Source organism: Hipposideros armiger, unplaced genomic scaffold, assembly GCF_001890085.2.
Source record: "Hipposideros armiger isolate ML-2016 unplaced genomic scaffold, ASM189008v1 scaffold_266, whole genome shotgun sequence".
In the NCBI taxonomy this organism is placed as follows: Eukaryota; Metazoa; Chordata; class Mammalia; order Chiroptera; family Hipposideridae; genus Hipposideros; species Hipposideros armiger.
Window position 1 is genome coordinate 2,008,450 of NW_017731616.1, and position 25,758 is coordinate 2,034,207.

Here is a 25,758-nt window from a genome sequence, read left to right on the forward strand (position 1 = left end):
TATGTATGTATATATATATATTAGGACTGTTTAGGTCCTAAATGGAGCCAGGCTCTTCTGCTTATTAGTTTTTATTTCTGTTTTTACAATGTATTTTTATTTTTTTCCCACTCCCATACTTTTATACTATTAACTCTCAATTTACTGCTGTTGTGAGGGGCTTCACTCTTGCAAACAACTCCCTTATGGGTGAAAATACCATACTGGTAAGCTTAATGGAATTGTAACATGAATTGTATATAAATGAAAGAGGTCTGGAATAGTCTCATATCTTTTATTCAACTTTAGTGTCAGAAATATTTTGAGCACTTACCCTTTTTTTGGTTCCCACTTCCCAGCCCTGTTTGAGATGATTAAGCTTAATAATATGTAACTGTACTTAATACAGTATTTGTTTTATTCAGTGGTTTGTATCCCTGGGAAATTTTTGAAATTTTGCAGATTTGAAAGTGTGTTTGAGTAATGCTGTAGTCATGGTGATTTGATGTTTGATAAAATTTAATCTCAGCAAACTAGCACTTAACACAGACATTAAAATAGTTTTTCCATAATGAAATATTTCTTATTGGATTTAAAATTTTTCAAGCCCGCCTAGATTCTCTTATTAAAAGTGCAGGTGGCGTTTTTCCTTGTGTTGTACAAAATTCCCTGTTGTTTGAAGGTTTAGCTAGGTTTTTTTTTTAAGTTTCAGCTGATAATGCTGAATTGATTTGTTTCAAAGGAACTATTGACTTTAGTTATTGATAAATCTTTCAAATACTATGCACAGTAAAAATACCTGTGTATTTGCATTGACTTCTAATTGTTCTTTTCTTGAAAACCAGGTTTTTCCATTTAGAAATACTATGTTGGGAGTAAGGAATCAATCTTTTAATAATGTCTTTTTTATAGGATTATTTATTTGTTCCATAGTTGAACATCATTTATTTAAATTACGTGCTCAAGCAAAGACTTTTTTCCCCTTATAAAAAAGGAATGGGTAGTGGATGTGGGGTGAATGGGTTTGCCTCTTCTATTGCAGTTTGCAGTAAGAATGTTCATTCCACAGTGCCTTCTTTTTTCTTGATGCTGGGAATATAGTGGCAAACAAAACAAAGTTGCTGCTCTTGTGGAGCTTATAGTCTAGCCAAGTGGAACAATCAGTAAATAAATACTAAAAAACAGATGAAATTCAGATAGCGTTATAAAGAAACATTTTGCTGGTTTCTGAATGAAGAGGAGCCAGCCATGTAAAAATCTGAGGGACATGTTTAGTCAGCAATGGACAAGCATATGCAAAGGCCCTGACATGAGAACTCTTGGCATTTTTGTAGTCCAGGAAAATGACCATCGTTAAATCATTATGGTGATGGAAAGAAGGTTAGGAAATGATTGAAGGGGGTGGCAAAACTAGATGATGTGGGGTACAAATAACTTTTAGCCTTTAGAGTTTTAAGTAGTTATTGGTCCTGTCATATGGTTTATATTTTTAAAGTGGTTCTGGCTGCTATTCAGAGAAAACACTGTAGGGGGCAAGAGTGAAAGAAAGGAGACCAGAACATTCACTGGTATAGGCAATACTGCTTGTAGATGCCTGATTGAAGACATATTTCGGAGGTAGACCTAGTAGTATTTGCTATTGAATTAAATGTGATGAAATAGGGAAAGAAGAACAAGGAGGACCCCACTGTTTAGCAGTAGTGGTACTGTTAACTGAAACGGGTAAGATTGGAATAGGTTTAGGGGGTGAAAATTAAGATTTTTGTTTTACATTTGTTAGGTTTGAGACTGTTATGTATCATCTTTGAGATTTTGCAGACTATACTCGTTAGCATTTTTGCATATGAAAAATACAGCCTTTTAGTTGGTCAGAAACCACAGCACATCTGCTTAGAATTTTATCATTACATTAATCTTTTCATTATTCAGTCTTTTTCTTTTCCAAGCTGACTTGTCCAATTGCACCTAAAATTTTTATTCACAATTAAGATGCCTGTAAAACATCTCCACAAGCTGTCATCTTTAAAGGCAATATAATTACTCTGAATTTTACAATACAATAAACTTAATTATTCACACCCTGATAGTTTGTTCATCTATGGTTGTCCCTGATCTTTGTGTTTATCAATACCTCCTGCCCTATCTTGAAGTAATTTCATTGCTTTTTAGTGTAAGGGTGTGTAAATAAGATTGTTCAGTCTTGTTCATTGCTAATGTTTCTGGGAAAGGTTTGGTAGAGGAAGTTGAAATACATGGCATGGGTAAGGTTTGTATTACCTGTGAATGTCAATCATCTATTTTATCCTTGTCTCCAATTAATGTGGATTGAATTTGAGAGTAGATGAGAACAGATATAAATTTTTGTTTCTGGGTTCTTTAGCCTCTTATAGAAAAATCCTGTGTACTTAAACAAAAATTTAATCTTGAGGAAATAATACATAATATTTGTTAGACTAATAATATTTCACTATACTTTTTTTGATAATTGTGACAGCGTTCTTTGAGTAATGCTTTCATGAAACAAAATCTCAATATATAATTTTAAAGCTTTATAATTCATTAATTATATAGAAATTTTTTTAATTATATATTGAGATTTAAAATTACATATTAAGATTTTTATCTTGGAATTTTGTTTGTAAGTTCACTGAGCAAAACACTAATGCAATATATATCAAACATAATATAACCTTTGTTTTTCCAGTAGTGAAAAAGTTCACAGTGTTAATTTCTCTTATAATCAAATTTCTACAGCTTAAATATTGTCAGAGAATTTAAAATTGAACAAACTAAGTAGAGAACTTTTCTGCTTTTTATAGCATATCTTGGGGATTCTTAGAATTATAATTAATGTTAAGTCTCTCCCCTCTAAGCCAAGTAAAGGATAACAAGGACCACCTACTTAACATACCTTTAAAATCGCTGTTTCAAAAATAACTTACCATAGACAAATTTAGACAAATGGTGTTGTTTAGGTTAAGACACTAAAGAGATACAGCAGGTCCTGGAATAATGTCGCTGTGTTCAACATCGTTATAATGTTGATGATATGCTGTAGGAGCTTAACTCATGTTTATATCAATTAGCCTGTGGTAATATTGGTTTCGTTATACATCATTTCACTTAAAGTCACAGAACCTATCAATGACATTAAGTGAGGACTTACTGTAATTTGGTTTCCAAATGTGTATAAATATAAATGTAAGTGTAAACATTTCTACTATAGAAATGACTACCAGTTATTCTCAGGCACATTGCTTTATGCAGTGATGAGGAAAAGCAAAAAGTGTTTCTTGGGAACATTTCGTGTAAAGTATAAACTGGAAGTTGAAATGAACATAATAAGAGCGTATACAATATAAAACATTTCATCATGATTCACTTAACATAAGACCTAAATAGAATAGTTACTTTTATACTTTCCTTTTTAAAGAAATATTGCCAAACCTAGAATTCAGAACTTTGTTTTACATTAGGAAAACATTTGTAAGGCATGTCTTTATTAATTAAATATATCAGGTTTTATTCTGGACTCTTGAGCTATTAAATTTAATTTCTTATCCTTTCTATAATATAACTTTATTTCTGCATAACTTTAATTGAAGATTTGAATAATATTCTTCAAGCTAGGGAATTTTTCAGTGATCTTCAGAAATGAAATCTAAACTTTAGCCAGAATCCTTGAAATGAAAGGTTTCAGTTAATCTTTAATTCTACATTCAATTAAAAATGGTTACATGGGGTTTTTCTGTAGTGATGATTTTATTATCCAGCCAATAATCTGATATGAAAAATGAATATTTAACTGAACTAAAATATATTTTTTAAGACTACAGATCTCTAAGACATGGCGATTATAGAATTGTTTTTTTCTAAAGCAGAACCCATTTAATAGAGAAATGCAAACACTTTTCCTTTAGTGAAGCAAAGTTCTGAATTATAGATTCGAAGAGCTATTTGGTTTTATGTTATGTATTTTATGTAATATATCAGATATACATTTTCTCTAACCTATTATAAATAACAGATTTTTTGTTTTTAAACTTAGCCTTTTATTCCCCTGTAAAGGTTATTGAAGTAATGTGTAAAATTGCCCAGAGCAAAATATTTTATTTGAAGATATTTATTACACTAAATGTGTCCTTTGAAGGTGGAAAGTTAAACATTAACTCTCTTTCAACTTTGCTGAGCTTAAACCTTTGAGTTGCTCTGTCTTCCACCAGAATTGGTACTTGAATCTTAGGAGTTTCTAAGGAATCTTTGAAGTACATTTGATGCAAGATATGTGAAGCTATTTGATCATGCTTTGCAATGCCTTGTTGAGAAGATAGGATATTGGGAAAGTTTTTAAAAGTTAAAATTATATACACTATAAATGCCTTGAAGTGTTTTAAATTGATAGGTTATAAACCTCTTTAGTGTTTCTTGACTTTTTTTAACTTGAAATAAAATTGTGCTACTTCACCCATCAATACTCTGGATTTTAATTGCCACAAACAGACCTATTAAAACTCCCCTATTATTACAATTTCCTCTTGTAATTATTGAAATTGTACAGATTCTGTAAAATATGCTTACAATGGTCTCTTCACTTTAGATAGCTGTCTCAAGGAAAACTATTTATCAAATAGTACTTTAAAAATAAGCAAAAATAATCCTATCAAATGCAGTTTATTTGATCTTGAGCATGAATGGATTGCAAGGACTGGTGTACATATTAAAAATAAGCTGTTGGGCAAAATGTTGAAGAGCTGTATTTTAAATAATAGCTCTTTTTTTTAATAGCTATAAACAAGTTATATATAAATGTTGGTGGTACCAAAGCACTGAAAATAAAACTTGTTTGTGATAAACTCCATCTTTGGTTCTCTATCCTGAAATGTAACTGAATGATAATAAAGTGCTATTCATCTGCAGGTGCATTGCTTCTACTTAGTTAAAAGATGGTTGAAAGGACAGGAATTAGTAGCATGTTGTATTAGCCTTTTGTAGTGTATTTTGTCCTAAGCATCTTAATTTCCCTGTTTTGAATGCTAAGTAGCAAGGGTCTTGGTTTAGAACTAATACCCATCATGCATGTAAACGGTATGAAAGAGCTGCTTAGTAAGTTAACACAAAGTGTTCTTGTGTCAGTCCTTGTGGAAATAGATACAATACAAACATTACAGCTGAACTCACGGCAAACTCCATTAAGTAAAAACCTGGCCTCATTGTTCAGGAAAAAGTTTGAATAGAATGCAAGCTCATTTTGTTGAATGTAATGTCAGGCTTTTAGGGACTGTATTGAGGGATAAGGTTTTGTTAAGTTGAGACCAATTCATTAAGTTTTATTGCCTGGTGAGAAGCAGTAATACTTTATTGTAAGACTTCATCAAATATTCATGGTTAAAGAGAAGTAGTAAATGTATTCAATCAAGTGGTCTTTTGGGGTTTTGAAAAGGATTATGAAGTCTGCTCAGCTGATAGTTTTAACATTCATTGAGGTTGTTTAACAAGGGTAATTTTAATCTCTGAGTTTAATTTTGTTGCCCAAGCTTGTCTCTTTTTACTGTCACAAATCCAAGTCTATAAAAATTGTGTCACATTGTAGGGATGAGTGGATAATATATCCATTCATATAGTTTATGTATTTCCTAAGTGGGAATAGTTTTCAAATTATCATCTTAATTTTGAGTTTGGTATATGAGGGAATTGTGATCTGTCTACTTGTTTGTGAGGTTGTTACTCCTTTACTCAGATTCTAGCCTCACCTCTGCTGCTGGTGATCTTTCACGTCTTGGATAATGTGGTCTCCTTGACATACATTAAATAATAAGCAGCCTTTTGTTTTGGCCAATTCAAATTGTCCTGAAGGGATATATATAGTCCACATTTTCTACATGATGTTATAAATTTCAGTAACATTTTTCTCATTCTGGCACTTGATTTCAGGCTACCTGCCTCCTTTTTTATTTCTGTTATGCTTATGCCATTTCAGATTTGTGTGGCATTATCTTGTGCACACAGAACTCATCCTTTTCCAGTTCACTACATGTTTATTTCTTTAGTTTAACTGTGAACTGAAGTTCTGTGATTTTTATGGTTGTGTCCATTTCAAAGAAATTAAGTATATTCAATTAAAGGTCAAATTTGTTATTAACTTTTTCTTATGCCCTTTAACTTCTATTCCTTAGGCAGATGATGTCGAGGGCAAAATTAGACAAATCATTCCACCTGGCTTTTGTACAAATACGAATGATTTTCTTTCTTTGCTGGAAAAAGAAGTTGATTTCAAGCCATTTGGAACCTTACTCCATACATACTCTGTTCTAAGTCCAACAGGAGGAGAAAACTTTACCTTTCAGATATACAAGGTAAAAATAAATCTAAATATTTCTTGGATAAAAATACTCCATATACCTGAAATCTCTGTGTTATTTTGTTGTGTTATTTTCAGTGATTTATTCTAACTTCAAATTTTTGTCAGCATTAAAAACAAAGATCTAGTGTGTGTGTGTGTGTGTGTGTGTGTGTCTGTGTGTGTCTGTGTGTGTCTGTGTGTCTGTGTACACATCTTAATCTGAGATTTCTAAACGTTTTCCCACAGCATTGTTTTGTGTTCTGCACACTTTCACTTACTTCTGTGATGAGTTTCACCTGACTTTTCCTGGCTTTTTCCCTAGGCTGACATGACATGCAGAGGCTTTCGAGAATATCATGAAAGGCTTCAGACCTTTTTGATGTGGTTTATTGAAACTGCTAGCTTTATTGACGTGGATGATGAAAGATGGCACTACTTTCTAGTGTAAGTACAGTTCTAAAGCAACAGTAGACCTTATTACCTCCACAAAGCCAGCGTTTTAATTTGGCGGTCCAATTATTGGGACAGTATAATGATATTTTTTCCAGGAAAGAAAAACTATTGTTTATGAGGCTTGAGTTTTCCTTCATTATGCTTTGGGAGACCTTGAGAATAGAGCTGAATTAAATGCTGTTGTCCGTTAGAGCCCTGAATGTAGGCTTAAACAGTAAAATGAGCTTTGCCTGTGTTTTCTTTTACTTGCCACCTATTCATCTTTATAATAGGCAAGTGCACTGAAGTGATGTAAAGAGGTCTGATTTATCCAAGTTGCTGCACACCAATTAAGTGAATTGTACATTCAGAACATAGCAGGTGTACCCATTGGGCCCTCACAGAGTAGCTTGCTGACACTGAAAATTCAGTCAGAGAATGGAAAAGAAAATGGACACTGCATGGGAGCGCGACTGTAATTGACCTGCTTGGCTTTCTGTTTTATCTGCAGATTTGAGAAGTATAATAAGGATGGAGCTACGCTCTTTGCGACCGTAGGCTACATGACAGTCTATAATTACTATGTGTACCCAGACAAAACCCGGCCACGTGTAAGGTAATTGGCAGTATAACACGTGCCTTGTCTTTTATTTCAGAAGAAGGAACTGCTAAAGTTTCCAATACTTGTTATAATAGTGTTGATTTGTTTTTAAAAAATCACCATTATTCATTGGCTGTGTACTGATTTATTTCATTGTTTCCATGGAAACTGAGGAAGATTAAGTCAATTTTGAGTATCTCAATAATTTCTGGATTTCTTGACACCTGATTGAAAAAAGTCACACAGACTTTAAAATGCTCATAATACTCTAGTGATTTGCAATTTTTAAACTGGTCATGTTGTGATGTTTTAATTTTAGAATCATTTCTTTATTGTAGTCAGATGCTGATATTGACGCCATTTCAAGGTCAAGGCCATGGTGCTCAGCTTCTTGAAACAGTTCATAGATACTACATTACATCTCCTTCTGTTCTTGATATTACAGGTATGTAAATTTTGATATGTTATCGAAAGAGCCTTTCTAAAACATCTTTACTGATCGATTTTGTTTTTGTCAGAGATAACTATTCTGTTTTAAATAGTATCGTCCTGGGGTCATTTTGGAACTACCTCAAGATGGCTTAAGATTATATTTTAAATCATAAGCTTTTGTGTTATTTGATTGCATCTTTAAGTATGAAGTAATTAATTGAACAAATTGAAGATAATGAACTGAACATGCATTGGGAAATCTTGGTCAGGCATGAATATGTTGCAAGTGTGGTATGACTTACTTGTCCAGTTTATTTAGCAAGCAGTTGCATTGCTCAGAGACCATGCTCTAATTTTCATGTAGGGGCAAGATATTCTAAACTTCACTGAGGGAAAACAGCCAACTTAAGTAGTACCTGAGTAGAAAATACATTTCTTAAAGCATGTGTTTTATATTCCTAAAATGCATGCCTTCACAACAGTAGTTTATAAAGTAAAATGTAGACCTGTTTGTTTTGAAAATATCTTTCAATACGAATTAGCCAAAGAAGTGGTAATATGAATAGGATACTTAGAAGAAGGAAAGAGACTCTACCCTTTGAATGGAAAAGTCATCATTAGATGGAGTTACAGATGATAGTATGAAAACATGTGAACTACCAAAGAACCAAAGTGGCCCAAAGCATGTTTCTTCCCCTTGAGTAACACTGTTTCAAATTTATTACTCAAAGTTGCTGATTAAACAAAGTCACTTTTTTCCAAGAAAACGACTATACCAGCTATTCGCATCCAAATTAGGTATTAAGTTTTACTCTGTGAGTTTGAATACGTTTGTTTTTAAAACTACAATACATAGTGCTTGCTTTGGCAGCACATATACCAAAAACTACAATATATAATACATATAAAAATGTTAACTTATTAAAAAATGCTATTGGAATTTTATTTTATCAGTTTGTTTAAAAGCATAAAAAATTATACTGGATGTGGGAATAGAATATAAATACTGGAAGTGGGACTATAAACCAAAGAACATAAAGTTACTCCAAACAGATTTTGAATTGATCCTGTAGATTAATACATTAGAGGAAAAGATGTTGTTTTTAAAAGGGAATTCCATGTTTATAGAGTTGAATTATCTTTTCATCTGACTTTCCTGCTACTGTGAAATGGTTTGGAAGCTTGGGAGATAAAGAAGTCATTACTAAAGTTAGTTAATATCAAAAGTTATGTTATTTGTGACACCTTCACTAGCTTAGTAACTTGTAAAATTACAGAAACATGATACAAATGATAACACTTCTTTTTATCTAAGCTGAAAATTGTTTAGGTTCTGTTTACTTACAGAACTTGGACTTGGTGCTACATGAAGGGACACTTTTTTGATGATTATAATCTGGAGGCGCAGAGTTCACATAAGTCGTCTTTGTCGTCTCTAGTGGGTAATGTGCCAGCAGGGGTTGTTTCTGTGAAACCTCTTAACCACTTGCTCCTGTCTGCTCCAACCAATAAAGTCCTTGATACTTAGCACCAATTAGCAGATAAAGAATTTTATTTCTTAAATCTCAGTGGAGAGTCATCAATAATAGTAGCCTTTATTCATTGCAAACTAAAGTCTAAAGAGAAAAGGCTAAACGTGCCAAAAGGATTTCTGAATTTGAAAATTGGGGTATCAACCTTTATTTTCAGCATTAACATTTGTCAGTATTATAAACTACCAAAAATGCCTTATCAGCTGTTCTCATTAAGATATTTCTCTTAGATTTCCATACCCGGTCCTTTTAAAAAACAGGAATTTTCTGCTTTTTAGGCATTTTAATCTCCATTATTTTGTATATTTTTCTTAACTTTGTGTATTTTTAGCAGGCTCTGGCTCTCTCTTTACCATCCAGGATATTTTTTATATTGAGATGGCCTTTTGCTTACTTGACATAAAACCAGATACAGTGATAATTAAAACTTAACATTGATGGCCTATGTTACAGAATAGATAGGTCTTTACGGTGTAATTCCCACCCATTTTCTTTTTTTTCCACTTGATTTTAAAGTAAAATACTGGAAGACAATTCTTAGATACAGCTTCCTTTTGAGGATGTCAGTATCTTAAAATATATAACATTTGAATACATGTCAGTTGTGTGACTTTATAAATAGAATCAACGATTTGTTTCTTCCAGAATTATGAAGATGGTTGTATTTGGCAATAGAAATGTTTTCATATCTGTTGGGTATATACCTAGGAGTAGAAATTGTAGAAAATCTGGTGATTGTTTGACCACCACACTCTTTTCCAAAGTAGCTTTACTATATTACATTTCCATCAGCAGTATAGAGGGTTTCAATTTCTCTACACCATCATCAATACTTGTTATTGTCTTTTTGATTCTAGTCATCCTAGCAGACATGAAATGTTATTTCATTATTTTGATTTGGGTTGCCCTGTGGCTAGTGAGTGATGTTAAGCATTTTTTATGTGCTTGTCCATTTATTAATATATATCTTGAGAACTATTTAGATCCTTTGCCCATTTTTTAAAATTGGGTTCTTTGTCTTTTTCTTAGTGAGTTATAAAAGTTTTTATATTAAAAGTCTGGATACAAGTTTCTTATCATATATATAACTTGCAAATATTTTCTCCCATTCTGTGGGTTGCCTTTTCATTTTCTTAATGGTATCATTTATAGCACAAAAATATTTAATTTTTATATAGCCCAGCTTATCAATTTTTTCCTCTGTCACTTGCGCTTTTGGTTCTATTATCTAAGAAACCATTGCCTAACGTAAAGTCATGAAGATGAACTCCTTGTTTTCTTCTAGGAGTTTTATAGTTTTACCTCTTAAACTTAGGTCTGTGATCCAATTTGGAATTAATTTTTGTGTATGGTGTGAGGAAAGGGTCCAACTTCATTCTTTGGCTTGTGGAGATCCCTTTGTCCAAGTACCATTTGTTAAAAGACTATTCTTTCCCTCATTGAATTGTCTAGGCACCCTTCTCAAAAATTAATTGACCATGAAGGATGGGCTTATTTTTAAATCTCATTCAATTCCACTGATCTATTAAGTGGACAGTTAAGTTTGAGAACTCAGTGCTATCACTATATACCTTCGAAGTATTCCCCTTGGGAAGCTATCCACCAATGCCAGCACCTAGTTCACCCTTCAAAGCAGTTTTGGAACTCTTTTTCTAGAATGGCCATTAGAGCTGTCATTGTATTACCCTTTGTGTCCTGAATGTCCTCAAAATGTCTTTCAATATTTCCTTTTTCTTTGGGTAAAGAAAGAAGTCATTGGGGGTCAGATTAGGTGAGTAGGGAGAGTGTTCCAATACAGTTATTTGTTTACTGGCTAAAAACTCTCTCCCAGACAGTACCGTATGAGTTGGTGCATTGTTGTGATGCACAAGCCATGAATTGGCAAAAAGTTCAGGTTGTCTTTTTCACGCAGCCTTTTTCAGCACTTCCAAATAGTGAACTTGGTTAACTGTCCACTTGGTACAAATTCATAATGAATAATCCCTCTGATATCAAAAAAGGTTAGCAACATCATCGCAACAAGTTCGTGAACTTAATTGTGAACTTATGGCAGTATCACACCATCTTGATTAATGTAGCTTTGCAGTAAGTTTTGAAATCAGGAAATGTGAGCCCTCTAACTTTTATTCTTTTTCAAGATTGTTTTGGCTATTCTGGGTTCCTTGCATATGTATATGAATTTTAGGATGAGCTTGTTAATTTTTGCAACAGAAAGTTAGCTAGGATTTTGATACAGATCGCATTGAGTGGTTTGTAGATTATTGATATTATAACAATATTAAGTCTTATGATCCATGAACTAGCTCAAACTTTTTCATTGTTTCAAGCCTTCTACTGATCATAAAATGAAGACATAGAGAAGTGGGGCAACTTGCCCAATGTCCTACATCTATGAATGACAACTGGGACTCAAACTCATGTTCTCTGATTATGCAGTATTCTTTCTACCCATCATGTTTTGATGTTTTCCTTGTCCACTACTTAGTCTAATGTAAATAACGTAGACAAACATGAAAGAAGATTTATGCTATTCAGATGCAATGAGGGAAAGATCAAAATCATATTATTTTATTCTCTAAAAAAAATTTCCTTTTGTAAAAGAACCATTTTTTTTAATTAGATGAAAGAAGTATAGCAGACTATAAAGGTTATTGGATTAAAAGTAAGGAATCTTTAGAACCCTTAGCTATCAAAAACTACTTACATTTGGAATTGATTATCCAAATTTGAATCCCTTGTTTATATAGCTGCTTTAATTGAAAATTAAGGTGCATATAATAACACACCAGTTAAAAAGTTTACATTTGAAAGGAGTAGCTCTAATTCACAAATAACATGTCTTTCCAAAAGGATTCCACCTATAATTTTATTTGGCCAAGATAATAGTACTATTGTTTGATTTATAAGGAATAATCCTTTCACATTGTAACTTTTGTGTATGTATAATTGTCTTAAGAATGTTTGCCTTTCTAGCCTAACATGTATATTGAGATTGCAAATGATGAAGAAATTATGTTGGGTAAGGGAAATGTTATTCTGCTTTATTTCTTTAGCGGAAGATCCATCCAAAAGCTATGTGAAATTAAGAGACTTTGTACTTGTGAAGCTTTGTCAAGATTTACCCTGTTTTTCCCGGGAAAAGTTAATGCAAGGATTCAATGAAGAGATGGCGATAGAGGCACAAAAAAAGTTCAAAATAAATAAGGTATTTTTATTATGTAGGAGGAAACCATTTAAATTTTAAAGTTTTTTGTTTTTTTTTTTAAACACATAACTTAAACATTGCAAATACATTAAGAATACCAGTGTGGGAAGTAGTGGTTGTTAAAAGTATGGACTTTGAAGCCAGATGCCTGGGTTCAAATATGGCTTCATGACTTGCTCTGTGACTCAGGGCAATTTAGTTTACCTCCTTGTGCCTCATTAATAGAATGGGAAGATAATTGATTTGATGACTGTATTAAGTGTAACAAGCAGACAAAGATGGATAGTAGGATCTTATTTTTGCTTTTTTTTTTTTAAGATTTTATTGGGGAATTGGGGGAGAACAGTTTTGGGGAATCAGGGAAGGGGAACAGACAAGTTGCTGTCCTTATGTTCTTCAGTCTAGTTGTGGAGGACGCTGCTTCACTGGCCCATGTTGGTATTATCATTGTGCTCTTCCCAAGTGAGGCAGATTGGTCGCTGGCCTCTGGACGGCCGCTCACTGTGGCTCTTGGCAGCTCACGCAGGCTGGCGGCCACTCACAGTAGCTTATGGCAGCCCACTGCAGCAGGGGCTGCAGCCTACACCGTCGCCGGCGACTCACGGCAGCCCAGCTCCAGGTCAAGCTGTTGTTCACCATCTTAGCTGTAGAGGGCAGTGTCACTGGCCCATGTGGGATCCGAACCGGGGCCCTGCTGCTTAGAGCTGGCGTCCCAAGCCAGCTCTTACCCAGTGCGCCACTTGGCCAGCCCTTATTTTTGCTTCTTAAGAAAATGTTTAAACTGGTAAACTAGGAAATACCCTTGGAGACAGTATTGGTGGGAAGAAAGGTTGGAATAAAATTCAAATTTCTATTTGAATTGTAAAGTAATAAGTACCTTAAGATAGGTACAGAAAAAATAGCATGGGAGTTGAAAGGAGGGGATTTATTATATTTACTTAAGCAAAAGAATCAGAGTATTTCATGGGAGGGATGTGTTTGATCTAAACCTTGAAGAATGGGTAGGATTTGGATTGTGAAAGTATGTGGAATAAAGGGTATTCCAGTAATAAGGACTAGCATTTGATAATACTGACCTCCCTTCCCTTGGGTTCTAAAGCACTGCAATTTGCGGTTTTCCACTTAACCACTGTGGTCATCTTTTTTGAGATACTTTCACTGGCTTCTAGTCTTCTGTATACTCCCTAAATATAATTTTCCCAAAGTTCTTTATTCAGTCCTCATTTCTTCTCATGCTATTTCTTCTACCTGGGAGATCTCTTCTAAAGCCCCAATCTATATTTTCCTCCTGAACTCCAAAACTATACCAAAAGTTTCCTGATCACTGACCTTCAACAAACAACTCAATTTGAACTAAAACTTTCCATTTTTCCTCTGCATTAAAACACTAATGGCTTCCTGGCTTTAAGATAAAATATGTTTTTAGAAATAATCTCGATTGTATTAAACCTTTATTAATGAGAATTTATTTAATAGCTCAACTTTTAAAAGAATGTGAACATGCTTTTTAAATCATGCTTTTTTTAAAATCATGCTTTTTTTTTTTTTCTTGAAGAAATTGAAGCTCCTTAGTATGTCACACAGAGCCCATCATAATCGTGACCCTAGCGAGAGCTTCCTACCACTTTCCTACATCCTCTGGCTTTACTGAACCTGTTGCTATTTCCCAGCTATGCTACACCTTTCTTCCTTTTATGTCCTTGTATATATGTGTACTGTTGCCCTTTCCTTTGATACCCTTTTCTCCTGTTCCTCCATTTTTGCTTGGCCAAATAGTACTCATTTCTTCAGGCTCAGCTCAGGTGTCCCTTCCAGAAAGTTCAAATACCTTCTTCCCAACCTACCTATACCTGACATCTTCCCTGTCCTCAGTAAATATGTAAGTGAAACAACACAAACAGAAAAACTATGGGCTACTCTTTTGGCTTCAGTGATACCAAAACTTCCTGATTGTCCTAACATTTCTGTGGTTGTTTTTCTCTGTCCTCTGTCTGCCCTTTAACTGTCACTGTATTGTAAGGTTCTGACCTCTCCCCACTTTTCACCATGTATGCTTTCCCTGGGTGCCCTTTACCAATCTCATGGTTTTAACACTTGTATATCTACTGATATTGCTTAAATCCTCACCCTTAGACTAGAATTTTCTTCAGATTTATATGTTCTCCTGCCTCTTAAATCTCTCCTAAGCTGTGAAAACTCGCTGTCATGCCACCACACCCTCCTCCACAACCAGTCTTTCCTCTTCCATACTTCTAGAATCCTTGTGTCCTTAGTATTCTTACTTGTGCTATCTCAGTTCACGTCCTCATCATTTTTTGCCTGATTTGATAGCTCAGCTTCCTAATTCATCTCCCTGCCCTTCTTTTTGCTACCATTTCTGTGTAGCTGAGAGGATGCTTTACTTAAAACTCAAATTTGTGCACTCTGTTCTCTCCCCCATTTCTGTCACCTATAAAGCCCAGCAGTTGAACCCAGTTTTAGGGCTCTGTGCCCTTGCTCCAACCTCACTCTGCTTCTACACCTTGCTGTTCACTTTGTGCTCCAGCAGTGGCAAGCTGCTCCTGTTTTGCATGTGTGTGCATGCATGTGCATGCATGCACATACACACATACACGGTGCCCTCCCTTCTTTCTGGAATGGCATGCCCCTTCTCTTTAAGATTCAGCTCAGGATTCCTCCAGGAATCCTCCTCTAACATTTCTCCCATTCCTAGGTTATGCTACCATAATACCCTATGCATATTTCTATCATTAAATTAACAGTGCCTCAATTCATTAGTGTTACCCACTAAACTGCTAGCTCCTTGAGGCCAGAGACCATCTTTTATTGTTTTTCATCTGGTACCTAGCACCATTTCTGGACCATCACAGATATTCAGTATATCCTGTATTCTTTTAGGCAAGTGTCACTATTTTGTAGTTTGAAAATGTTCATATTTTTCTTTTGTTTTGTTTATTAGCAACATGCTAGACGGGTTTATGAAATTCTTCGACTACTGGTAACTGACATGAGTGATGCTGAACAATACAGAAGCTATAGACTGGATATTAAAAGAAGATTAATTAGCCCGTATAAGGTAGGACTTCCAAGAGTCTTAAACATGATATTTTTGTCACTGTTTAAAACAGAGAAGTCTAGCAAATACCAGTGTCTGGAAGAGTCCAAATTGTTTTTGCTAAATTTAATTTTACAAAAGTGAAAATATTCTTCCAGTCAGTTATAAGAGCTCTCACTGTCATAATTTTCCAGTGTAAGTCATAAATCTGTTTCATTCACTTAAAAACTAATCCCAAGGATAGTTTACCCATGGTTATTTTTTCTTTCATTTGTATACACCTTTAAAAAAAAATCTCTTTTTTTAACAGACTCTTCTCTGCCCAGACTCTTCCCTAACAAATTATCTTGTTAGTTTTTTCTAAGTCTCTTATCTTCCCTTTTGTCATATATATCCTGTTTGCCTTTGCTCCCATCTTCCTGAATGTGGCCTTGGTTGCCATTTGTAACTTCTGTACTTCACCATAGCTGAATTTGCAACTTGGTATTATTTACCTCTTATTTTTTTTAACATTCTTCCTTTTTGCCCCTTCGCCCCCTCCTCCCCTTGTTTTTCATCTCCCGTATTTTCCTGTAACTCAAATTTTATTTCCCCTCCTAAATCAAGCTTGGCCTCATCATCATTTGGCCTTTATTAAGGTAGACATTGTCCATGCCAACCTGTGTGAATGAGGATTTGCTATGATAGTTGCATCTGGGCAGTAAGCTGATTAGGGAGAATATTTGTTAACTTATTCAACAAATAATTATTGAGTACCTGACATGTAGTTGCTGCATTTATATACACTATACCTATAAGCTTATATAGCACAATAGCTGGGAGCATAAATGATGACAAATCTGAATATGTCTTAATACTTAAGGAGAAAGTAAATTAATGAGTAATATATCAAATACACATAGATCTGATTTAATATTAGTTCAAATTTTATTTGTCATAGATTCTGCTTAATAGAGCCAATCTTTTGAATGTTGATGGTATATTGGGTCACACTATTCCTTGTTGAATCCCAACTCTTCCTTTATAGCATCTTGTTACTTTCATTGCAACTGTATACCCTAATTTGTCACTGGAATTCTGTTCAAATATATCACATTCTGAATATAAAAATAATTAGTATTTCCCTATGACTATAAATCATTGTATCTTGAATTCATATGTATAGATATAGTTCTTCATAATGTCATTTCATTAAGCAAGTCAATGGATTGATTTTCTGTCTTCACTATTTGATGTTTGTCAATTCAGAAACATCAGAAAATTGGTAGAAATGGTATTTTCCAAAGGTTTTAATCTTTAATAATCTGTTAGCTAGGAATTTTCTTTATAATGAAATTTGGGCATATAGAACAGTATAATTAGATGTTATGACAATATTTAAAAGTATTAAAACTTTTTAGTACAGTAAAATAACTTATTGGATTATGCATCTCAGATATATATATGTGACATTTCATATAGGCAGACTAGCAAATTAAAGATGAATTCTGAGGGTAAATAGTCATGAGGTTATGCCAAATAGGAATTTCTATAGATCATAAAAGCAGGTATTTTGTACTCTAAAGAATGATAATTATTCTTTATATTATTACTAAGTATCCTTACCTGTCAGCAGTTTCACCTATCTGAAAGACAAGCACAAACTGGTTATTAAACTCTTTAGGTTCTTAACAGCCAAAATGGGTATTACCATCCTTGCACTAAAGCTCATGCACAAATTACAAATTCTTCAGATACTTGTGCAAACCCTATTTATAGTAATGCACATTTTAGTAAGTTTAGTTATCCAGTATTCTATCCCACTGAGAAAACCAGGAAAGCCTCAGAGTCCCCTCTCTCACTTTGGTTTGATAGCCACAATTCTTGGGATAGGAAGCCTACCACACAGACTTTGGGAAAGCCTAGAAATGAGGCATGGGAGGAGTGATTAGGATTTCCTTATTGAATGTATGCGGATGATTTTCTCCAATTTGTCATTCCAAGCTGACATTCATATACGAGTATTTTGTTGTTATTACAGCATTCTGAAATGCAAATTATGTTTTAGAATAAAGTAAAGTTGATAAATATTGACTGTGGTTTAGAATTTTTTTAGGACTTTAAAATGTATGCTTCGTGGGGAGAGTTTGGAGTGTACAATTTACATTTTTAACGCTTTATGAAAAATTATAATTTTGATTGACACTAGTTATTACTGAGGTATGAAGTTATTGATAATAAAGTCCAACAATTCTGTGCTCCCTTTATTTGAGGGATCAAGTTTACGTATCAGCATAAACACACTTTCCCACTAAGAAGTTATTTGGGTAGATATTAGAAGTTCTTTAAACACTGATAATTCATTTGTATCATTGCAAAGAAGAGATAAAAATAACATGTATTAACTAGAATAACTTTAAAAGCACAAAAATATCTCCGTCTCTAGTACAGGAGTAGTTTTCAGGTATTCAAGAAAAGATAAATTTGACCAATTTGGCTGAAAAAAGAAAAGTTGGTGTAGCTACTTGGTTTTAGCATTAAACCTTTTTATATTGTTTCACAGGCATATTTTAATTCATAATTGGTTTACAAACAAAATTTAGAATCATTGTTATATTGAGTTTGGAATCAAGAAACTCAGTGTTGAGGTCTAGTTCTAGCTTTTACAAATTACATGACTGTCGATGTTTATGAAATGGAAATGCCTCCATAGTGAGCAACTGAACAGAAAGAAATACAATACAGTATGCATGTTTTTAAAGATGTTTTTTGAGAAATCTGGAATTCTTATGCCTCCACACCATTATTTTAACATTCTTACAGAAGAACTTTATCTGTATACTTCATAAAAGAGATTAATTCAGCAGGTCCATATAAAGGAGAGCTTAGAGATTTTTGAGATTATATTTGTAAGCCCTCTTGGAACCCCTGAAAACTAGGCAAGAAGAAAGGATTATCATCTGGAAATAAATTCATATCCAAGCCAAATGTTACCAAATAAATTGACACTAATACTATATTCAATTAATTTGCTTAATTAAAAATTATCAACAGACCTAATCTATGAAGGAATTAAGTTTTTGTTTGGAGGGGAAAAAATTATTCTGAAGCCTATAGAATGTCTATTCCAATCTTAAGGAGTTCTGCCTTTGAGCATTTCATTTGTACTCCCAATGTATGTCACTTTGCTGGATAGAGGTGTTCCCCAAATTATTTTTTTTTACACATTCTTTAAAAGATGAATTTGTAATATATCATAAATATACAAAGTAGAATATATACAGTTTAAGGAATATTGAAATTTAATAAAATAAATACCTCGAATTAGTTATTTGTAAAATTGGCCCATACCTTACATGTCCATGAGGAACTTCTATAATATATATAGTTTTATGTTTTTTCCATAAAGCTATTACATGTATTTTTTATTCCTAGGTACTTAGTTAGAGCTCTTAAATTTAATTCATAGATTTACTGCCATGCCAGTAAATGTTAGACTAGAGATTAATTCTAACATCCATCTGGAAAAAACTGACAGTGAAGAAACTAAAGGTGGTAAGGAAGGGGGAGATAACTTGGGAAAGTAAGCTCTTAGAGATTTAAAAACAACATAATAATTTAAATGATTATGTTACTGGCACGTGACTCATTCTGTAGGTTATCTGGGACAAAACTGATAGTCTAGAAATATTTAAGAATTTAATATGTTCTATTGTATATAAAAATTTAATATGATTCAAGGTATCGTCAAGCAGTGGGGTTAGATTATTTAATAAGTGTTACAGCTGGTTAGCAATTTAGAAAAATAGTTTATATTCCTATCACATACCACAATAATATTTTTAACTATTACCATTTAGTTCCTGAACTGTTTCCTTAAGTCATGCAGTCATGCCTGTTGGCAGGAAAAATAACTTTTACAGCAGAAACAAAGCATTTATCACCCACGTGATTGAAGAGTAAGGAATACATGGTTTTTCCTTGCCTTAAGAGCAATAAATTTGAATTCTCATCAGTTCTGTAGAACTAATATTTAAGGTATGGTCAGTAAATCAGAAACATTAACATAACCTGGAAGCTTGTTAGAAATGCAGAATCTTGCCCCACCCCACACCTACTGAATCAGATCTGCATTTTAACCAGCTCCCCCCCCCACGCCCCTCCCCATGATCTGTGTGCACATTCAAGTTTGAGAAGCACTGCTTTACAGGGGTATCATATAGTAATGAAGTTAATTTTTTTTTCTTTCTGATTATAGTAATAGCAACCTCATTTACTTAGCTCTACCAGTTGAGACCCAGGATCAACTTAATTTTTTTGTTGTGTCCAAGAGCTTATTTCAGTAAAGACTTATTTCCAAACAATGTTGTTACCTTGTTTTAAGTGTTTGTATGATTATAAATATAGCTTAATTTTGAACTTTTTAAGTAGTAATTGCGACATATTTTTCTAGTTTTCCAAAATTATTAAGGTTCCCTTTAAGGAACATTTATTAAATTTTAGGATGGATTTAAGATACTGTTTTTAGGGTTTTGGGTTTTGTTTTGTTTTTAAAGGTTTTATTGGGGAATTAGGGGAGGGGAACAGCATTGGGGAATCGGGGAAGAGGAACAGACAAGTTGCTGTCCTTTTGTTCTTCAGTCTAGTTGTGGAGGACGTTGCTTCACTGGCCCATGTTGGTATTATCATTGCGCTCTTCCCCGGTGAGGCAGATCAGTCCCCAGCTTCTGGACAGCCGCTCATGGCGGCTTATAGCAGCTCACGCTGGCTGCCAGCCACTCATGGCAGCTCACGGCAGCCCACGACAGCAGGGGCTGCAGCCTATGCCATCATCCGTGACTCACAGCAGCCCAGCTCCAGGATGAGCTGTGGTTCACCATCTTAGCTGTAGAAGGCGCAGCGTCACTGGCACTCATGTGGGATTTGAACTGGGGGCCTGCTGCTCAGAGCTGGTGTCCCAAGCCAACTCTTAACCAACGCACCACTCAGCCAGCCCGGGTTTTATTATTTTTTTAATTGTCTTTTGTAAAGCAGTTAGATACAGGGCCTAGGAATACAGATTTCCAACCTGATCATTAAGGTTTGGATTCTGGCTTCTCAGTTGACTACCTCTATGACAAGTGAACTCCCATATCCCTTTTTTTTTTTTCACCTATCAATTAAAGAAAATTATAGTACCTATCTCATAGAGTTGTTAGGATTACATGAGTTGATATATGTAATTTCTGATATCTGTGTAAAGTGAGCTCTATTGTATGCTCTAATAAAAGAATCGATATGATGATCTAGAACAGTAGATCCAAAATGCAAAAAAGTTTCCTCTGTTGCATGGTTTCATATATTGCAGTGTTGCCACCCATCCAGGAATCTTGGGAGTCATTCTTCATTCTTTCTGCCCCACATCACCCAATGTTTCCTTCCCTAAACCTGCCCTGTCTCCTCCGTCTCTGCTGCTTCTGACTTGGTCTAGGCTTTCATCATCTCGCGCTTGAATTCTTGCAGTAGCTGCTCACTTGGTCCTCCAGTCCAGTCCTCAGAATTACTGACACACTGTTGTTCTGACACAGTGTCCTGCTGAAAAGTTACTACCAACTCGCTATTACAACTCCTCAGTATGGTGGTTTTCCTCAGTAAAACGGGGAGGGTTTAATAAGATAATGTATATCTGGATAGTAGGGAGTCAAAAAATGCTGAAAGTGTGACAGTTTCTGGTTAATCTTCCTGAAACTCTTCCAAAAGTTTGTTAAAATGGATATGTGGTCCATAAATACATCCCTGGGTAAGGGAACTTAGAAATGAGCATAGTGACAGGAAGAAGCCAGCTTGGAATTGAAATTAATGTAATTAATGATTGAATAGTAAAATGAAGAGTAATAGTACTTAATCTCATCTGTCTTTAGTTAATGTATTTTATTTATTAAAGAAATATTTGTCTACACTGGCTAGTTATTTATTATGCTTTGAAGAGGGGGCTTTTAGTCACATATTTACCATCAATTGACACAAATTCCAGGTCTTCTGGTTAACTCCTTTTAGAGGGATTGTAATTTATCATTAACATTATGTTTAGGTTTCCTTAAGAAGAAAACTATGGGACAAATTTGGGCATATTCCCACTCTTATTAACATAGGAGACTTAAAATTTTAAGAATATAAAGAATCATATTGGCTTTCTTAGTCTAACCAATAATTGTGTTTGTTGCTTAGAAAAAGCAGAGAGATCTTGCTAAAATGAGAAAATGTCTCAGACCAGAAGAACTGACAAACCAGATGAACCAAATAGAAATAAGCATGCAACATGAGCAGCTGGAAGAAAGTTTTCAGGAACTTGTGGAAGATTACCGACGTGTTATTGAACGCCTTGCTCAAGAGTAAAGATTATACTGCTCTGTACAGGAAGTTTGCAAATTTCTGTACATTGTGTTGTGAAAAAATCTGATGTTTAATTTTAAAATCTTGTAACATTTTACGTACATTAAAAGTTATCTATCTTTAGTTGAATATTTTCTTTTGGAGAGATTGTATATTTTAAAATACTGTTTAGAGTCTATGAGCATATATTACATTAAAAAAGATATAGCTTCTGAAATATCACTGCAATTGCTTCTCTTCTTAAACAGTATAATAAATGCTTAGTTGTAATATGTTATTGTGTGATATGATTCTTAAATATTTTGGTAAACTTTTTCAGTCTTGTTTATAAACTTTAGGTTTTAAGCTTTTATTATTTCTCCCACAGTTTGCTTCTAAGATTTTACATCTGGCACCTTTAAAACATGTCTTAAGTTTTTCTTAGTAATCTTGTTTTTCCTATGTGGTTTTTCTAAATAAGAAATGTGCCTAGTGTAGATTTGTTTTAAACAATCTATTAATCACTTTTGGTTAGGGTAGGTAAGAGAGAGGAGGGAAACTAGATACAACCTAAAACCTAAATGTTTGGCATCATATATTAATTGGAGGTGATTTAGAAGTTAGTTTTAGCATAAACATTTTATAAATAATAGTAATGTAAGATAATAAAATAGAATCAGTTTTTTTAAATCCAATTTATACACCATTATTGCAAAATACACCTTGTGTAAAATGAGGTGTATATGTATTGTGATTTTGTTGTGAGGTTACCAAAATGTTGAAGTCCAACAAGAAAAAAATCAAAGTAACAATAAATTGCTTAATATAGTGTTAACTTTATTTTTATTGAAGCAGAGTATAAATTGCTTGATACAGAATCATTAAAAGCAAAAGCTTTTAATAATGTTTATAATGTATGCCAGTAAGGAAGGTCTTATATAACCAAAAATGGGATGTAAGTTGAACTTTACTTTTAAAATTTAATTTGTTTAGTGCTTAAGGCAAAATCCCAGTTGGACAAGCACTATCTTGTCTTTAGATCAGCTTTCTATCAGTAAAGCCTGTCAAACATAGGATAAGCAAAGTGACTGGTACCCTCTGGACACAAAATAGCTGTGGACTGCCGCATACCAACAGCACTAAGCCATCCCCTCAGAATGAGGGGGTTGTAGAAGTTCTCAGAAGCTTATGTATAGATAAAACTTGTTGATTTCTGAGAGAGTATAATATATAATTTGTTAGAGATAGAATGAACTAGTTCAGTTAAAATCCTTTCTGAAGCTATATGAAAACAATTTGTTTCCATCTAAATTACGTAATTTTTAAACTTTTTATTGAAAATTCACAGTTGATACCTTAGGATGAGCTCTGAGGTAAAATATCAATACACAGTCTAAACACTATGTAGAAACCAGAAAAAGCCAATGTGATACCAATGTCTGTACCTTGTTTTTTCAAGCAGTGTTCTGTGTTCAGTACACGCATCAAGATCTGGTTTAGCATTAGTCTTTGGGACTTGAAAGGCTGCACATCCATTTGGAGTTAGAAGAGTAAAAGTCTGATTGTTACATCTGCACCTTGTGCAGGGTGCAGAATTAGATGTATGAAATACCAGGAGAGATGTATAGGCCTCCCATTAGCCTCCCCCTTTATCATCCACATACACATCTGTATTTACCTGGTGCCTTTACCTTTTTCACTGTCCTTCCCCCCTCCATCACCCTTAATTAATTTTTTCCCTGTTCTCTCCAAGTTGCATTTTCCCTACATATATCATCATGTTTCCTTTCTCAGCATCAGATTTTTCATCTATAGAATGAGGTTGTACTAGAATGATCTCTAGGCTCCCTCCCTGTTCTAAGATCTGTGCTTGTTCTTTGCACATCTTTTTTCCTCTTAAACTTTTATACTCAGATGTGGGTGTCGGTTTGGTACATGTCTAAAATAAAGCACTATTATATATCACACAAAACTCATAGTTTATATGTGAATTAGTTGTGTGAGAGGGGGAAAGAAACCTATATGTTACTCCCTGATTGTCTCCAAATTGCAGGGGTCCCAGCTTGCTGTACCAGAGCGTTGTCTAGTCTCAAAATTTCTCTGATCCACTGCCATCCTCGCCCACTAGAGGAGAGCTGACAGCAAAGCCCCGGCACTACATCAGAGAGTGAGTAGAATCATAGGTGTTAGAGTCAAATGATTTCATTCCTTAAATTCATTCTTAAGTTCTTTTTATTCAATTTTAAAAGCCAGCTTAACAATATTAAATACTAATTAAATAAGGTACCCATAATTGTTCCTTCTAAATGAAATTATTTACATTTGTATATTAATTACTGTGTACATTGAACATAGTACTTTTTTAACAAACATTTCTAATGTTCAAAATGGTTCTCAGATGTAAATATTTCATGTTGATTCCATATTAATCCATTTACCTAGGTTTTTTTTATTATAAACAACATTCAAATGAATTGTCTTTGTGTATATATACTTTTGTATCTTTAAATCATTTCCTTAAGGTCAGTTCCTGGGAAATGTAGTTACTGAGTCAAAGAATAAGACTATATGGCTCAGCTATATAAACATGCCATATTTTCCAGAATGGTTTGTAAATTACTAACAAATATGAATGTATATACTGGTTTTTAATAGAATTTCAGAGGCAAGGGATGTTGATTTTGTTGTTTTAATAGGTATAAAATCTCAAATTTATATCCTTTTTGTTTAATGGGAAGGCTATTCTTCCATGTTTTTGTGAATTTCTTTCCCTGATAGGAATTATCCATTTGATTTTTTTTTAAATTTGTCTTTTGGGATCTACGCTATCATTTTATAGATGGACAATAGATCCAGAGGTTCACTTGCTTAAGGTCACACCTATGAATTAGTGTTTAATCCAGGGCTGTACCCTGGGCTCCTGACTTCCACTCCTCCATCTAGTCTTCCATCAAGTAGGCCAGCCAAGACTTAAGCATATCAGCCCACTAGGCTCTTCATAAGATGGGTTTTGTTTTCATCACCATCCGGAAAATACCTCATTTGCATGACATTTGCCCTAGTCACCAAATACCCTAACTGCCCTCTTGTTTGTATACCCTTAGAAGAGCAGGTAATAGAAAAGGATGTTGGATTGTAATGACTGAAATTATTGATGGTTCATTTGAAGTATGGCTTAAAGTTCCTCATTTCCTCTCAACATTTTCAACTTTTCAATATCTACAACTTTTCTGTTTCCACATTCCTTTACATCTTTATTGTAATATACGAGATTTGACAATTAAGTTCGTGAACTTACCACCATGCACTTACATTGGCAGCACTGTACAAACAGCTCGGTAAGGTTTCATAACCTTGGCATATCAGTGTCTCACAGCTGTGTTCGTGCCGACATGTGGTGATGTCTTGCTGAGTGGAGTGTATTGTTGCGTGTTTTTGTGTGCTGTTGCGAGAATGTCTGAGCTTCAATTAGAGCAACGAACAAACATTAAATTTCTTGTTGAACTTGGCAAGAGTGGAAGTGAAATCAGGGACATGTTAGTCCAAGTTTATGGGGATAATGCCATGAAGAAAACGGCAGTGTATGAAATGGTTAAACATTTTTATGAGGGGCAGAGAATGCGTCACTGATGAATAATAGAGGTCAGGGTGGCCAGTAATGAGCAGAACTGATGAAAAAATTGCAAAAATTCATCGAATTGTGCGTGAAAATCATCGGCTGTGAGAAGCATAGCAGACCAAGTAAACAGCAATAGAGAAACAGGAAAATCTTAACTGAAAATCTTGGTATGAGAAAGGTGTGTGCAAAAATGGTCCCGAAGGAGCTCTTGCATCACGACAATGCACCAGCTC

At 34.2% G+C, this 25,758-nt stretch overlaps 1 protein-coding gene across 1 annotated transcript in view; it reads left to right on the top strand.

Annotated features, from left to right (window-relative positions):
- Positions 1-22,201, top strand: part of HAT1 (histone acetyltransferase 1) — a 48,214-nt gene extending 26,013 nt beyond the window's left edge. Inside the window, exons 4-10 of the mRNA XM_019656814.1 lie at positions 6,153-6,332; positions 6,642-6,763; positions 7,263-7,367; positions 7,691-7,797; positions 12,370-12,521; positions 15,481-15,597; positions 21,763-22,201. Of these exons, the coding sequence (XP_019512359.1) occupies positions 6,153-6,332; positions 6,642-6,763; positions 7,263-7,367; positions 7,691-7,797; positions 12,370-12,521; positions 15,481-15,597; positions 21,763-21,930 (951 nt within the window). The 3' untranslated portion in view covers positions 21,931-22,201. The remainder of the gene's footprint in view (positions 1-6,152; positions 6,333-6,641; positions 6,764-7,262; positions 7,368-7,690; positions 7,798-12,369; positions 12,522-15,480; positions 15,598-21,762) is intronic.
- The last annotated feature ends 3,557 nt before the right edge of the window (positions 22,202-25,758 follow it).